We start from the raw sequence: 17,105 nt of genomic DNA on the forward strand, positions 1-17,105 counted from the left end.
ATACTGGTTCTGCACCAGTAAGACATTTGCTATTTGATTTTATGCTTACATGGGGTGAAAACTATTTCAAGTCTAAAGAACTGACAAACTCTTTTAGGATATTATTTTTTACTGTCAACAGGAGATCAACCACCTTGCATTAGATCTCCCTCTTTCTCTGTTCCTGAACTCTAAGGATTCAATGCAGTTGAATGCTCCCCCTTATGGGCTGCTACAACATGACATTATCGTGCTCTGTATTTCCCTGAACTAAATGCTACCACCTCCAACAGAGTTAAGATAGGTATGGAGTGTTACAGCCCATAGGAACTCTTTCATTTCACTACGTCCCTGAAAGCAGATTTTTGCAACTGCGAATTGTCATTCTTTGTTTTGCTTTTAAATGTGGTTTTGCTCATCATTATTAAATTTCAGAATAAATATATAGGAAGACAATTGATTAAATCAGGTTCTGCTGACTAGTGTTTTGTTCTTATTGGAATTTACCCTGGACAATAAATACAGCTAAGCATTGTTGTTAGGAGATTTGCCACTCCAGTGACTTGTTTGAAACCACATTTATTAATCCGGTAGGAACCAAATGTAGAATAGTGAAACAAAATCTAATTAAAATGGTATTTACTATATTTTTCTGAAGAAGTGGAAAAAACTACAGTATATGTATGTGGCCACTAGCATCTGTAGATTTGGTGAGAATAACTTCCACCTCCAAGTTCACTATTCGTTCTTCAAATCAAGCAGTCTATTTCAAAATGGATTTGCAATTTCATTGTGCTAATCCTTTAGAAGAAAACTTTACTAGTTAGATCTTATATAAGATCTGCTGTCCTAGATTATAATTCGCTCAACTTGAAATGCCTTAAAATTCAGAAAGTCTTTCCTGGGTTCTGTTTTCACCCTGTTACTGACTGAAAACACACAGGGTCTCTCACCTGCTATAACCGACTGTAATAGCTTATTCCTCAGGGCAGTTTGTGTTAGAACACATTCCCTGTTCTATGTCCTCACATGCTTGAGGAAGGGAAAGTGTGTTGATATTTTTAACCTGAAATGTTATTGAAACAGTAAAACACATAATTACCATTGATCCTCTTCACTTCTTTTTAACACCAATTCATCTTCTCAAAATGTTCCAAAGAACATTCATTAACAGTGATATAATTTCACCTCCTTTGTGCTGTGTCAGTCCAGCAAAGGGCTCTGTCCTCTTGCAAAGCCTTCAGAATTCAGCTGGTAACTTCAAAGAACAGCAAACCCTAACTTCCCACAGCAGATCCTGTAACATAAAGCAAAGCACATTAAGGATTAAGATCCTCTCTGGAAATAAACAGAACTTCATTTGATTCAAGTTCTCCCTGAACTTTAACTGAGTGGTTTTGGGGTTATTCTAATAAAACAGTTCACTAAAAGGCATCCTTTCTGAAAGTGCTTTTATCTTTGCTTGTTCCGCTCATAAAAATAAAAATGAATGGGTTTATCTGCAATGGATTTGCAATTTAGATATCTAAACAAAATAATCAGATTAACAATTTTCTGCAGCATATTAATTCTGTGGGAGTTAATACTTTAAAAAAATTGATTAGAACATTTATTAGAACACTCAAAGTGTACAAACAATACAAAGGATAAAAGCAACAACAGAACTTGGCAAAAACCTCCTAAAATTCCTTTTAAAAAAAAAAAATAAGCTTCAATACTGGAACTCCATATAACATTTGACAAATAGTTCCCAGTACTATTTTTATCTCCTCTGTGAACAGCGGGGGTGGTGTCATCTCCATTTAAGAAGTTCACTTGATTCTGCTTTTCAAGTTTCCAAATAATATTAAATTCAAAAACCAAAATTCCTCTATTAGGCAAAAATTTTACAAGTCTTAAAGTCTTACCTTCTGAAACAGGGAAGGTTATTCAACATTTCTCCTAAATTCTGTTATGAAGCTATCAAAAAGCACTGAAATTTTACATGAAATGTTAAATTTCAACTTTGCTCTTTCTGAGATTGATTGTTTTTGAATAGAATCTTCTTTTGGCTCTAGGATTCTTCTATATGCAGTTGCACAAAAAAGTCTTGAGGTTTTAAAACTGGAGTTCATAGTGGGAACTAATTGTAAATGTATTTTCTTACTAGTCATAGGTAGTACAGGTAAGGATATTTTTTTTAGAAAACTAAACATTATAAATATGAAAGGTCTGTCTTCAGACAGAGTGAACAGATACAGAAAACTGCTTTTCCAAAACAGAATCACCTTGGTTTTGAGATGTTTCTAATCTTTCAAGAAGGGGGAAACACCCCACTCCCACAGGCAGTTTGTAATCTAAAAGCAGACAAATTGACAGAAACTCATGGGGGAAAAAATAGGAGGCAGGAAGGAAATCCTTATGAATTAATAGATTGGCTCCCATCAAACAGAGGGGTCTGGTCTCCACTTCAGTCTGATTTGAATCAGTAGCAGGGTGAAAGCCAGACTTTCAGATACACAGACAAAGTGGGCCACCATGTCCTTCCCAGCACCTTCTTAGAGATTCTTAACCACACTTCTGCAGGAGAGGAGTTTCAGCTTATTTAGTTTGACAAGCAAGTATCTGGGCTCTCAGGTTTCCTGAGATACAAATAAAAAATCTGAAGGCGATTGATAGAAGAAAACCCTCACAAAAATATTGCATTCTTTCTGGCCTTTTTCTCCTGCTGTTCTGCTCTTACACAAGGTGTTGACTCACAGGGCTCTGCATGCTGTGAGAAACAGCAAGAGTTAAGAGAGCTGAGTGCAATTCATCTGTTATAAGAACAAAAAGGAAAATGAAGATAATTATTTAGAGTATCATGAAGTTCCTGAGTTCAGTCCATCCAGGGCAGAACCTCAGTTCTTAAGACACTGAAATCATTCAATACCTCAATTCAAGTTTCCTTTTGGATCTGCAATTATTTACGAAGTCTTGATAGATAATTATGGAGGAAAGAGGTGAGCAAGATTCTCAGTAAAAAAATTAATTATTTTATGAGTCAGTGATTGTGAGGCTTTGGAAGTGCAACATGAAAATTACTTGATGGTTACTGTCCCTCACATGTTATTGAGCTTACTTTAACATCACAAACAAAGACATGGCTGAGGCTGATGTAAGCACCCTGCAAACTGGCAGTAGAAATCCAAAAGCTGGACTGGCCAGTGGAGCAACACTGATGGCATCATGTCAGGGATGTGACAGGGACACTGGATCAGAGCGCGCACAGCACACACTGTGACAAAATATTAACTCTAAACAATACAATTATTTCTGTGCCTGAAATTCCAGCTAAAGGTCAGCCACCCGAGTCAACAGGAAAGAGTGGAGATGAATACAGTTAAAAGCAACTTTTTTTAATAACTTCTAATCTGTTATAAGCTATGGGCCATTCCAATTCATTCTGATACAGGTGTACCAGGGCCAGTGTCTGTTCCCACAGCTTTTGCACTCGTATGTGCCAATCACAGATACAGCACAGTGTATGAAGCATTATGAACTGGGGCACAGCTGACCAAGAGGAGAGAATTGCCAGGGAATTCAATGGTCTGCTGTGTCTGCCAACAATGGAGAGATGCAAAATTGCAAGCAGAAATAATAGATCATCCTCTGGACAGTGGAGAAGAGGTGACAAATGAGGCATGGGATGTTATGCAGAACATGTACGTTCCAGAGGATGAAAGTCATCACTGCATCATCTGATTCCTAACTTCTGGCCTCAGTGGATAACCATAGCATAGTCAAATCTCATTGCTTTGAAGGTCACTGCTGAGGTTTTTATCAGCCTGACATTTGTTGTCAACTTTTTTTTTCTAAGTTCTCATTTCATTTTAATAACAAAGGAATGAGGACATGAAGGTTATGCGCAAAAAAACTCCCACTGATTCTTCATAAAATACTTGAATCTAAACAGACTTCAATTTATCAGGAACGTAGGTAACATTACTTAGTTCTTTATTCACATCATACTTCCAATCAGCTTTTGAAAACAGGCATGGAATTCTAACATAGGACTGCTTTTGAGGTGTTCAAAAACCTAAAAGAAGCATAAGAAAAACACCATACAGAGTGCAAATGTTTGAGTTAATTTAATCTCTTTCTAACTTCCTATGGTTTATGGTTCACTTCTCTAGAAGTGCAGTTAATATTCACCAGTTCTAAAGAAAAGAATATTTCCAGAGAAGTGAAGCATTCATCACTGAGGGAAAACAGGAAGCTTGTATTTCTACTACTGTTCAGTTTATTGTCTGGCAAATGCAGGTTTGCCCAATGCAGTGCAAGACAAAACAAAAGCAAGGGGAAATCTGCTTAAAACCATAATTAAGACACTTCTTATCCCCCCAAACAGTAGCCTATTCTCCTTTACACTATCTGATAAAACAGCAGTGTTACATACATCAACATGAGGTAAATAATTTACACTGTACACTGAAGTGGGAATTTTACAATAAAAATTCTTCTTGCAAATGCAGTTTAGCCAGTGTGTTTATTCCCCACATTGCTTCAAAGTATATTCATCATTTGAGATATATCATTCCCATGACAATGGGATCACAAGGAATCGTGGTATAACAATACTAGACCAAACAGACAGAATGTCAGCAGTGTCAAACTGGCAAATATATCATTTAACCAGAGATCAAAAGAGAAAATCTGAAGGTCAGAAATGCAATATTTAGAATGCTGTCAGCAGATGGATGCATACCAAACACCTCATATCCAGACCCCTAAAAAGCTTGGCAGAGGAATGTTTACAACACACAAGAGAAGTGCTGCTGGAGTGTCCTCCATTCGTTTCCAATATGAATGAACTCTGAGGCAAACATTTCCTAATACACTCCTCAGGAACAGCAAAAAATCTTGAGATACACTTTCATGCTACCAACATAAGCAGCAGCCAACTACTACCCTCATTCCCACTAATTCCACCTGGTACAACAAAACCCCCCCAGCATTTTTCCAGTAAGCAACACATTTCCTTGGAAAGAAACCAACATGATTAGGATGGCTGCTGGCTTTAGAAAAGAAGAGAGAATAAACAGAACCAACTCTGTATTGTCACTGATTGATACAAGGCACTTTGAACAGTGCAAAGAAAATACCTGTAAGAAAATTTGTGGTTTTTCTTGAGTATCTCTGTGACAATGGAACTGGAGATGCTAAAGGTAGGGAAGGAAGGTTGACAAAAGTATGCTCACAAAAAAATGGAAAGGGAATTGACATAAGCTCACCAAACTCTGGCTTTATTCAGCATATAACAATAGAAGACTGCTCCACATTTGGTGTGGGAAACAATCCATCACTGTTTTTTCCTTTCATACCTCTCCTTTAATCATGAGAGCATTTTACTCATATGTAATTTCAATTAATACCATGGTGATAATGTTCAACAACATTACCATTACCTAATGATAACCAAAATCAAGCTAATAAAAAGGATCCAGAATAAAAAGTTATAAAATTACTGAGTTTAAGTTTGTGAGTCAAATGAGAAAAAATCAAAAGCAGTTTGTCATTTTCTTCTTGATAGCTTTTTCATTTACAATTTATTATCATAAACACAGTATCTGCTGAAATAGCTTTTTGATATTTCCCCAAATAGTCAGAATTCTACAAAAATCAGTTTTCACGGTCCTTCTTATTGGGATTTTATCATATTCTCTGTTGACTGTCAAACTCTGCTCATTAAATTTTATCTATGTCAGAAAGCTAAGGACATAAGAAATGTAAAAGTCCTATTTATGAATCCAAAAACATTGAGAAACATGCTCTATTTATACAGCTTGTCTCTTCTTTCCTTTTCTTTACTTTGTGTACCCTTCCATTTCTAAAACCTCTCCCTTTTTCAATCTCTTCAATTTCTCCATCTTCTATTTCTCAATCTATCTTCAAGCTCTTTGGAATTCCTCCTTTTGTCTGCCTTTATTTAAGAGGCTTAGAACTTCATTTTCCCAACTTCCTTTTCAGGGATCTGCTGAGTGGAAGTAGAGAGGAGGTTTGCTTGTTTTTGGTACAAACAATATCTGGATGCTGGCCAGCTGACATGGACGCTCCACCCCGTCCCTCTTGAATAGTGAATAGCATGCTTCCCTGAACCCTTTGGTCCTCCCAAAACAATCACCTCTTGCTCCTTTCCTTCCTTCCTTCCTTCAACATGCTGTCTTTGTGACAATAAGCAATAAATACCTTGCCCAAACAACTTTATATTGCAGCTTCTGTTCTCAGACTCTCCCTCCTCTCTCTAATATTTAGCCAGTTTCCCTCAGAACTCCTTCTCTCCTACAGAAAGGTCTTGGATTTTGAAGTGCCCTGTTCCCCTCACCCTGTTATTTATCCTTTCCAGTTTTATCTCAGTTGTTCTAAATAAGTAGAAGAACTGAAGTTCTGACCTTTGAGAATTCACCTGGTACAAGTTTTTGAAGGAAACCTCCATGTCAGAATCACAGACACACTATAATACAGTACCATAACATAGCATGGCACTGGATGCACCAACAGGGTCAACTTTGCTGAGATCTTCCACTGTAAAATACAATGTGATGCCCACTGAGAGCTGAGGTATTACTTTGACATTTTTCCATTTATTTCATAGCAAGAGTCATGGGCATGGTAAAATACTTTCTACATATATCAGTGCTCAAGTCTCAAAAAGATCAATAGTGGTTGAAGAAGAATTCATTACACTAACAAAACCCATCAGAGAACATTTTTAAAAAAATAAAGCAAGCATCAGCCACAGCATTTCAAATTTAAGTTGCCTTATTTAAATAAAATTTCTAGGCAAGACACTGAAATAATACTGAATTTCTGTTTTTAAATTTACTCACTTGGTTTTAGTGCATAAAAACGTTGCCAGATGGAAAGCTGTTTGTACACATTTTTCCATATTTTATCAGAAGAGTCAACACAGATGAATTTCAAAAGAGAGGTTTTATAAAGAAACTATATGAAGTCTAAGTGCAAACTATACAAGGCAGCACATAAATCTAGAGGAACAGACAGCAAGTTTTACCAACGTGTTCAAAAGAATAATAATCAAAAAAGTGGCTCAGTTAAACAGCAAAGAATACTGAGTACTGGCAAAGGATATCACAACCAAGCACTACAGCATCAATTCCAGCCTTCAAAAAAATCAAAGAGAATTTTTAATGAACATTGTCATTTTTGTAGCAGGTTGTGATTTTATTACTGATATATTTTATTGTACTAGTTGAAAACATGATTTTTTGAAAAGATAAAGAAAACTAGGTGCAAAATCCAGGCTACAAAGAAATACCTATGAGAATAAGTACATTTTTAATGCATGGTTTGTTGTAGTGAAGCTCTCTAGAATAACAGCTGAATCTATTGCTAGATCCAAAGAGAAGGTCAAACTAACAAAGAAAAGCCATATCAAAAGATTTCAGAAGGTTGAGTGAGAACACAAAGAGCAATTGTCCTTGAGACAATGGGGTCTATGTCATGTATCCAGCCTCTCTGACAAAACTTGCAAACAAAATCCCCCAGCATTTGGCAGTAATTAAAATTCAGTTGAAACTACATGCCCCAGAAATGGATTAAAGAATTACTGAAATAAAGAAAAAGGCATATTTATGCAGCAAATTGTATGTAGTGGAAGTGATTTAAAGGTGACAGGTTTCAAATCAGTGAATAGCAGTGAATAGCCTTGAATGGTACTACTATTCTCAGCAAATTTTTGGGGATCTGAGGTTTGTCTTCGCATTTTTTCCATTTGAGGCTTCTTTGGCCCTCAGTCTTTTGATCCCAAGAAAAGCCATACACCAAAACTAGAACAACAGACATGGAAAAAACCCAGGTGCCTATTTCATAACATGAAGATTTTCATGACTTTTGGACAAACATGGATATACTATGTCCTGTGATTCTCCTTGCTACAGCACTGAATGCTCTCACAGACACAAGGATGGAGGAAAACACTGTGACAGCAAACAAGGAGATTGGCAAAGATCCATGAAGTTCTTAGGCAGGTGTAGGTCTCTTTGGCCTCTGAAAAACTCCTTAATTGACTTATCAAAATCATTAAAAACAATCTACTTCGGTCACAAAGGAAACTCAAGACTCTGGAACTGGGTTTTCATACCTCATATCTACAGGGCAAATATCTCGCCTTGAACATCACAGGGGAAGGAGGAGAGCAAACTAGAGAGCAGTCAGCCCAACTTCAAACCTCACAAACATACAATGCAAATGTTGGGCCTCGATATAGCTATAAATTGTTTCTGCAGTGAAAACTGACTTTTCAGGAACAAACTGTGTCAAGCCAGTCTCATTTCCTTCCCCATTATGATAGCTACCTAGATAAGGGGCACAAAGCTCATATTAAAACTGATGCTTTTTATTAGGGTCCCACATAAAAATCATCACATACAAACTAGAGAAACATTATTAAAGCACTGTTTGTTGTAAGACAAACAGTGTCTGTCTGACTCTCATTGAGAATATATCCTGTGAATCACTACCAAACTCAAGGAGTATTTCAAGTAGAGTTACACAGGGGTTTGTCCTGGTCTTAACTGTACTCAGGATTTTGTTAATACCATGGGTGCTGCACAGTAAGCATTCCTAAAGTCTATCAGGATATTACTGAGCCAGAAGTGGTTTCCATGAGCTAAAGAGTATACTGGGACCAGTTTAGACACCTCATTTTTCAGAAAGATACAGCCAAATTGAAGAGTGTGCTGAAAGGGAAAAGACTTAAGAGTTTCCCACACCACTACTTATGAACAAATGCTCCTGAAACTGGGTTGGCTCCTTCAGAATCAGCAGAAGGTCTCAGTCAAGCCCATCTGGTGCTTAGACAGCAATTATCCTTACAAACAGACATTTCCTTTTGCTCCCTCCAGCAGCAGAGCAGAAAATTTATTCTAGATCTCCTTCTTGCTGTTCCACTTAAGGACATGGTGAATCTGATGCATCCCCAACAACTCAGTTTAAAAAAATGGGTTACTGAACTGTTTTCCAAGACTGACCCAATTTCCTCTAGTTGTGTTTGATCCTGCCTCTCTGCTGAAGCCCTGCCAAGATCTCTCCTGGTCCCTTTCAGACTCTGTGATTTCTGTTGATTATGTAGCTTTTTTTATTTCCTGTTAAATGAAAAAAAAAAAAAAAGACAAAACCAATTAGCAAGACTTTTATCAAACTTCTAGACAGATAGCTGTAAGCAAGACTTCATTTTCCAACGTTCTTTATAGACTTATTTAGACTATGAGTATATTCTAGCTTTTTACTTTAAGAATGTTTTTCTCCCACCCACCATGAATGCCAAGCCTGTCAATCACACTAACAACAAGAAGATACATATGGGACAGTTTAGGAGGAAGAGCAGACATGAGAAACTGCTCCTTTAACTTACTTGGAATCAACTCCAACATGTGTGCCTGGGAGAAAAAAAAAAAAGTATGTGGTAAGTCACATTACTTTCATTATTTTTATATAAAATGGGAAAAAACAAACAGGGACAACAGTTCATATTTTCTGTACTGTAATATTTCATTGACCTATTTTGCTCAAGTGTATTTTCCTGGGGCAGTATTCCAATGTTACATCCAGTAAAACAAGTTGCTTGCTGCTGCTGAGGGGTTTTGCAAAGCCGAACTTCACTGTGGAAGTTTTGAGATACCTTTAACATATTTTGTGCTTATGCTCATGAATATATAGAGTAGTAAGAAATGCCAGTGGTATGACCTAGGAAACAGTTTTATACTGCTTTTTAGCTATGTAATCACAAATTGAGAACTTCATTTACAAAAAGCCAAGGAGTTGGAGCCTGTAAAAACTTGGTTTTTATGATGCTTGCACATTTCAGACTCTAGGAAATTAACTTTAGCCAATATATAGTGTAAAGATGTGTTAACTCTGCTTGACACACACGTTCTGTATGGGAATGAATTTCTCTTTAGAGGACAAAATACCTGGTGTATAAAATGCTCACATTTAGATTCCTCTGAAATTTGGTAGTTCTCAAGCACTAGATATCCTTTTTTATTAGGACTCAGAAAAAAAAATTTCTTAACATATAGAATCAGATTTCTACCTTTTTTTGGAGGAATGAAATTGCAAAACAGTGCAGATTAAAATTGTTAATGTCTCCAGTAAGACACATGTTTCTAAAATAGCAGATTACTCTCTGCACACATACCAAATACATTTTTAAGCCTAACAGGGTTCACAGCAGATCAGGAGGCTCCAGGGAATTTTCAAGTAGCAAGCGAGCCTGATCTGCCCTAGGCTAGTACTGTTTCACATTCAGGTATCTAAATTCTGCTTCAAAATTTTATGTAAGCACCTGAAAGTTAGGAAAGAAACCATTTCTGTGGCCTGTCTTTATCTGGGGAACTCTGGAAGCCTCAGTATTCTGCTCAAGAACTCCTCCCACTAGAGCCCTCACAGCCAACATGTGTCCAAGTGCACATATTTATTTGGGTTTATCACACCATGGAGGTGTGATACATTACACAGGGGAACTAGAAGTATGAGGGTACTAGGTAGAATCAGCAATCAAATTTGGGGTTCCCCAGCCAACAATTCTTGAAATAATCCCCTGGAGGGTAATGGAAAGTAAGTGGAAGTGCATGACAACATTCTCCATTTCTGTCACACACACTGAAGGACAGAGAACTTCAGCACCAATTGAGCCAAGGGCAAAACCAGCATCAAGAGAGGAGATGCAGGAACCCAGATGAGCCTCCCCATGTCCCAGGTCTTTTTTTTTTCTTTTTTTCCCCTCTTGTCATTATGTTTAATCTGACTAAAACACTAATGGAAAAATATTTCCTGCAAGTCTTAAAAGTCTCTTTGGTTGAAGCAAAGCCCCTTTGGGAGCAGAAAACTGAGCAGGACCTTCCCAAACAGATTCCTGCCTCATTCCATGGACAGAGGCAGACTGCACTAACCCTGGCCTTTTAAGAGACTCCTAAGAGCCTAGAACACAAATTAAGGCAATGTCAACACAGAAGAACTAGCCACAATGTAGTGTTGAGGGAGAGCAGAGAGAAACAGGTAAGACAAGGAGGATGCCTGGGCACAGCCAGGTGGGGCAGCTGGCAGGGCAGAGCTGCAGCTCACCCTGCACTGCAGGAAGGAGACAGCAACTGGCAACCAGGAGCAGTTCTCAGCACCTCAGTACTTCCAAAAATGCTCCCTGCCTGATGGGGAGGAGGAGGAGGAGGAGCAGGTAGGGCTGGCTGCACACACTGAACTGCAAAATTCTTAACGCACTATTTTTAATTTGCCTTTGAGATGTTCTGAACTAGGACTGCTAACACCTACTCGGTAAGCAAACAGCCTGCACTTCACATTATTAATGTTCCACACCTGATGCCATCTGTTATTTGGTTGTTTCGTGTAAGCAGCCATTAAACCTGTAACTCACACATCTCCTACCGAGCTGCTTCCCACCTTCACAACTCATGACAACTCTACAACAGACAAAATCACTCCTGCACTCAAACTAGGCAAGCAAACTTTCTTGTAAGGAATACATGCACCTCTCTCTTCTGGTTCTGCATATAATGGAAGGAGTATTGCTGCCTCCTGACATCCAGGAAGATGGTATCCCCCCTTGGAAAAACTCACTGCCAACTTTCTGAAACAGTGAACAACAAAAAGCACTATGAAATTCAACATCATTTTTTCATAATATGCCAGCCAAGTACCTCTAAGGTTTTTCTGAGGAGGCCAAATTTAAGATGCAAGAGCTTCAATCACATTTCTGCAACTCTGGGAATGGAGTTCTGCCAGATTCAGTGTTCTGCCAAGTCAGAAAATAGGAAATAGGTATTCACTGGCAACACCTGACCTGTCAGTCACTCTAACAGTAAAAAAACATGCAGGAAAATTTTAAGGATAGCAGATGAGATACTTGAACTTTTTCAGTAATGGCAGGTATGTGCATATGTTGATATAACAACCAGTTCCTTATACTGGAGTCACCCACACGAGAACATTGGGACTTCCTAAATCACCCTTTACAGGCGTTCACTTTAAGTGACCAAACAGGAAAAAAGTTGCAAAAAGGACTTCCCCTTCAGATTTCTACCTCAGTAAAAAAACAGTAAAGCAAGAGTTCAGTAGTACTCATGCAGATCAAGTTTTTTCTCCCTGGAGAGAAGAATGACCACAAAACTACCATCTCAAGAGGAGTTTGAGAACTGGACAGCTTTTCAAGTTGCAGATCTCTTAAGACAGGTACTGAATCTGTAAGTAAGACTTTAGAGAGTTCAGTCTATATTCAGCTAGCAGAAACACTGGACTTATCCTTGAAAACCAGATATCTTATCCTACATCTACCACAAATATTTAAACGTGCTAAAAATAGTTTAGTCACTATTTATATTAATATATAACTTCAGTTTTCTGTAGAAATCTAATTCATGGTAGAAGCAAAGATCTCCAACATTACAAACCATACAAAAAATGTTTTCTCACAGGAGTATTGCTTATAAGAGAAAAGATGTTTCATGCCCAAATTTATTTCCTGCTGGGAAAAAATAATCATTTCAGAGGAAGTATGTCTCGTTTTATATGTGAATATAGCTTTAAAATTTACAGCATATCAATAAGAATCTACTCTTCATGTTTTCTTCTATACATATATACACACAGTAGTTACTAGATGTTGTTTAAGTTGTACTTGAACTTTTGGGGGGAGAATTGAGTCAGTCCTTTGTTGGCTTGTATATTTCTTTGTTCTACAAGGTCCCTTCTAGTATATCTAAAATAACCTGAATTGCACAAAGTATTCCAAGCTCATTTTCAGACATCTTTCACTATCTTACTAATCTCCTCTCAAATATATAAAATATATCCTCCATGATACAGCATTTTTAATCACATTTTTCTTTTTTATCCTAGTGAATACTATTACTCAGGTCTTAGAGTTCTGCCTGTAATTTCTAAAGCCCATTCATGCACTTGGATATATAATCTCATTTTATATCTCTTTTGTTTGTTTCTATGCAAGTCACTCTATGTAATTTTATATATAGGAGGTTTTTTCTTGTGTTAATTCTAATTCTAACTGTAAGAGCACCAATCTTTTCCAATACCTTCTTTACACCAACAGTGAGAATTCATGATCATTAAGGTTTCTCATTTCTGTTCACAAAACTTGCCAATGCAGAGAAACCAGCAGGTCTCTGTGTTATTCTATGCCACTACAGAAATTTTGAGGTGCACAAAGCCAGGCCTGGCTGAAAACTAGAAAACAAATACATTGATATAATTCTGCCTTGAAATATCAGATCCTGTTACTGCCCCAGCACAACACTTTCACCTGAAGATATGCAAGTCACCCAGGAAAACATGACATTCCCGAAGTGTTTGACTTGCAGCAGTGGGAGGCAAGAGCTACAACCACAGTGGCAGCTCTGCTTAGAAGGTAAAAATGGCAAAATATTTACTATGCAGATATACATTTATATCTCTTAGATCTAAGCAGGTGTAGTACCCAGTGGATATCGTGTGAATTTTATTTCTCATGCACATTAACTCCCCTTACAAATGAAGTTATCATGTCAGAGAGTGGTCTCAGAATAAAGAGTTATTAGTGAATCTGAAGCACTTGGACAATAAAGAGTGCTGTAGAACAGTTCAATTTTGAAAAAAACCATTCTGGGTTCAGAGAAGATTTTGAATACTGTGCAGGACAGGTACACAAGATAGACAAGCAGTGAGCACTGAACAGAAAATAATACATCAACCTTCAGGAAAATAATATCAGCTTCCATGGTCTGTGACTGAGGCTGGGTTTTTTAGAAGAGGTATACTCATGCTGATGCCACAATACATACATAAAATGGGTATGTACATGTGTACCATGCAATTTTAGTATCTTCGGAAATTTAAGTCTTAATGATATAGATTTTCCTGTGTCATAAATACAGAAGTTCTTAACTAGTCATTCTGTAAAGTGTTTTCAGCCTCATGAAAGGAATTTTGTATAAAATCAATACCTTAACTACTAAATAATAATTAAACACACAGATTTTGCATTTTCCTTCATAAGTAAGTGAATATAGTAATGGAGACCTGTTAGCCACGTGGATGTACCTCAACATCTATGCACCTATGCTGTAGTTGCAACGCTGAAATATTCCATGTTGTTTTCAGAGATTATCTACTTGGCCTCCATTTGCCATATAGTCTGGTCCCTCTCCTAGTACTGATCTTAATGTACTTGTAAGAAAAGTTAATGCAATCTCAAGAAAATTAAAGGTTCCATGGTCATCACTAAACACCAGCAGCAATAAACCCACTTGGCTAATGCATTAACCATGTAAAATGAACAAATTTTCCATTACACATAAGCTTGATTAATAGCATAAGGCAAAGCTCAAAAGCAGCTCATCAAGCCAGTAACTGAAGATATTGGTAGAAACTAGAAACAGATGAGCAGAAGCCAAGAGAAGCAGAAAGTCCATAGCCTTGATTATTTGTCTCTCACCAACACCTATTCAACAGATGGCAAATTAACACAATGCACAAATGACCACTAGTCCAACAACCACAGCAACCCTCTCCTTTGAATTGTGATCTATTCTGCATTGCAAACAAGCAGGACTCTCCCAATCATAGTAGAAAAAAATTTATAAACCAAGGCCTATCAGCTAACAGACCAAAAAAGAATATATATTTGAACAGGACATTTTCATATCAAAAAGTAGAAAAAATACACACTGAATATTTAAGCATGATCAGTTTTAAGTAGTCTAGAAATACAGAATTATCTTAGGAAGGCCACATAACTATGTCTATAAGAACTTATAGCCCTAATATTTCTCTGTTAGCATCTGATTTGGTCACTACTGATACTGACATTTACATCTAAGCATTACAAATACTAAAACTCAATTTGAGAGTGGTACATTTTTAAAGAAAAGATTCCCAAATTTTTTTGCCACTTTCTACACATAACAGTTAATTTCTTTCAAAAGCCACACTAAGCCATCTAACACAACATGAGATTTTTTTAGGACATCTTCAGCCTCGATGCATTCTTTTCCTCTCCTTAATAGAAAATCCAATGTGTCCATTTTTTCCAAACTACTACTCAGTAGTTAGTTCTATTTCAAGATGTAATATTTCTGGACATTCTGGTTTCATTTGAATTTATAATTAACATCAACTTTGTTGAAAAACACGATTACCACAGCCAAGCTACAGAAAAAAAACCCTGTTTCTGAACCTGAGTTCTTTCCAGCAATGCCCATCAGCATGGTAAGTGCAAGACACAGCCCAAATAGCTGGTACCAAAGTCAAGCAGAGCAAACAGAGGTTGCTAAACAGCCATGTGGGATGATGGCATGGCTACTGCTTAGCTTTTTCCTCAGGTTACCTTTTAACCTGTTTCTAATTCTGGCTTCTTATCCCACAGCAATCCACAGTACTCCTGTTGGGCTCCTTGCTCCACTTATATGATATTTGCTGCTTGGAAATTTCTTTTTTTCTACTCCATCCACAATTTCATTAGCCCTTATCCCCTGTAATCTTTCTTCCTAAGAAAGAGGTAATACTGTGTCTTATCTCTTACGTGAAAGTCACTGCCTGAGCATTACAGTTACTCAATATTCTTGTTCTAATCCTTGTCAAGTAGTATAACAATTTTCACAACCCTGAGTATTTGAGCATGGCAATATTAATTAGTTTGTTTACAAATGCCAAGTTTCACACTATTGTAATCTTGTCTTTTTTCTCACCTCAGTTTGGAATGCCTGAATCTGCTGTGGTTGTAGAAAAACTGTGCATGAGTGGATCTCGTTTCTTGGTAAGCAAATATTCCATAAGAGCTCTCACTCAGGTGTATTTCAGCTTGGGGATTGTACTCCTTGCAGTGCCAGGAAATAATGTGAAATGTTTCCTTCTCTATACACACTTCATCAATTGCTTTGATTTTGCATTTGAGTGGGTTGATTTCCACCTCTGACTCGAGGAATCCTCCTACACAATAGAAATCCCAGTCAGCCTTCCCCTCTCCAGAGAAAGGCCAGATATAATCAGCCATCAGCACACAGGTGTGGCAGGGGACAGCTCATGAAATATGAGGAGGTTGTGGGGTTTTTTAACAATATAGATATTTTAAAGCCATAATTTATGTAAAAGCTTTTTGATAAAATTTGCATTATTAAGAACATTTACCAGCACAGAATTGTACATAAATTTTGTAGAAAAAGTTTAAAGAAACAATGCCTGAAAAATCTGATAATGTCCTTTCCTGACCTCTGTAGAATTTTTTGTATGAGCATGTTTGATTGCAACTAATAAGGAGAGAAGACTAAATTCCTTGAACTACAGCAATTCTTCCATCAATAATACCATCTGTGTAATTACTGAAGAAAGTTCCTTAAAATCTATTTAAAGGTAAAATTATTGTTATGGTGCATTTATGCACTGCAGAGATAATATGTTTGCTTGGCAATTCATTGCTAAACAGAACTGTTTCCTGGGTGCATCAGGAGTTATATCTGCTGTTTACTCTAACAAGAGCTTCAGTGCTGCAACACGATTCATGAGACTGCAGGTGCACCTTGGCCACAGAGTAAAACTGGGTTTTACCAGCTCACACCAATGCAGTGGGGCTGACAAAGCTGCCAAGTCCACACTGATGCCTGTCCCATCCATCCATTACAAACTGGATCACTGAAGGTGCTGCAGTCCCCATCACTGGATGAGAGGCAGTGAAGTTAAAGTCAAGGGTGGATGTGGCAGCTTCCTGTGACTCTGTAAATAAAGCTGTAGAGCAGCAGTGGACTGAGAAGTAATTTCAGATGTTAGTGGCAACCTATTCAAAACACAAGTGAAAAAAGCAAGGAGAACAATGGATGACCTTTGGACAGTCTACAATAGAAAAGTAGTATGAGTAAAAACAAAAGTATTTGCTAGTATGTTCTCCAAACTATGTAGTGTCTTCAAAATAGCTTTAAAGACTATTTTGCACTGCCAAAAACACGGCATCATACATGCAACACAACAAGCAACATACATTTTTTATGTCTGTGTAGAAAAATTGAGACAGGTCTCACACACTGGTAGAAACTTTCTTCCAAATTTTATATATTCTTTAATTGAATTGCTCAGTAGCATTGTCA

At 37.4% G+C, this 17,105-nt stretch overlaps 2 protein-coding genes across 2 annotated transcripts in view; one reads left to right on the forward strand and one right to left on the reverse strand.

Moving 5' to 3' along the window:
* The window catches only part of DNTT (DNA nucleotidylexotransferase), a 111,892-nt gene that overhangs the window by 74,223 nt on the left and 20,564 nt on the right, over nucleotides 1-17,105 (reverse strand). The window contains exons 3-5 of the mRNA XM_064716984.1: nucleotides 9,374-9,398; nucleotides 8,991-9,104; nucleotides 1,168-1,276 (exon numbers count right to left, since the gene is read on the reverse strand). The gene's annotated coding sequence lies outside the window, so the exon portion shown is untranslated. The remainder of the gene's footprint in view (nucleotides 1-1,167; nucleotides 1,277-8,990; nucleotides 9,105-9,373; nucleotides 9,399-17,105) is intronic.
* BLNK (B cell linker) overlaps nucleotides 9,155-17,105 on the forward strand; it is an 89,804-nt gene continuing 81,853 nt past the window's right edge. The window contains exons 1-2 of the mRNA XM_064716513.1: nucleotides 9,155-9,424; nucleotides 15,722-15,784. Coding sequence (XP_064572583.1) covers nucleotides 15,728-15,784 — 57 coding nt within the window. The 5' untranslated portion in view covers nucleotides 9,155-9,424; nucleotides 15,722-15,727. The remainder of the gene's footprint in view (nucleotides 9,425-15,721; nucleotides 15,785-17,105) is intronic.

This window comes from Zonotrichia leucophrys, chromosome 6 (genome assembly GCF_028769735.1).
Source record: "Zonotrichia leucophrys gambelii isolate GWCS_2022_RI chromosome 6, RI_Zleu_2.0, whole genome shotgun sequence".
In the NCBI taxonomy this organism is placed as follows: domain Eukaryota; kingdom Metazoa; phylum Chordata; class Aves; order Passeriformes; family Passerellidae; genus Zonotrichia; species Zonotrichia leucophrys.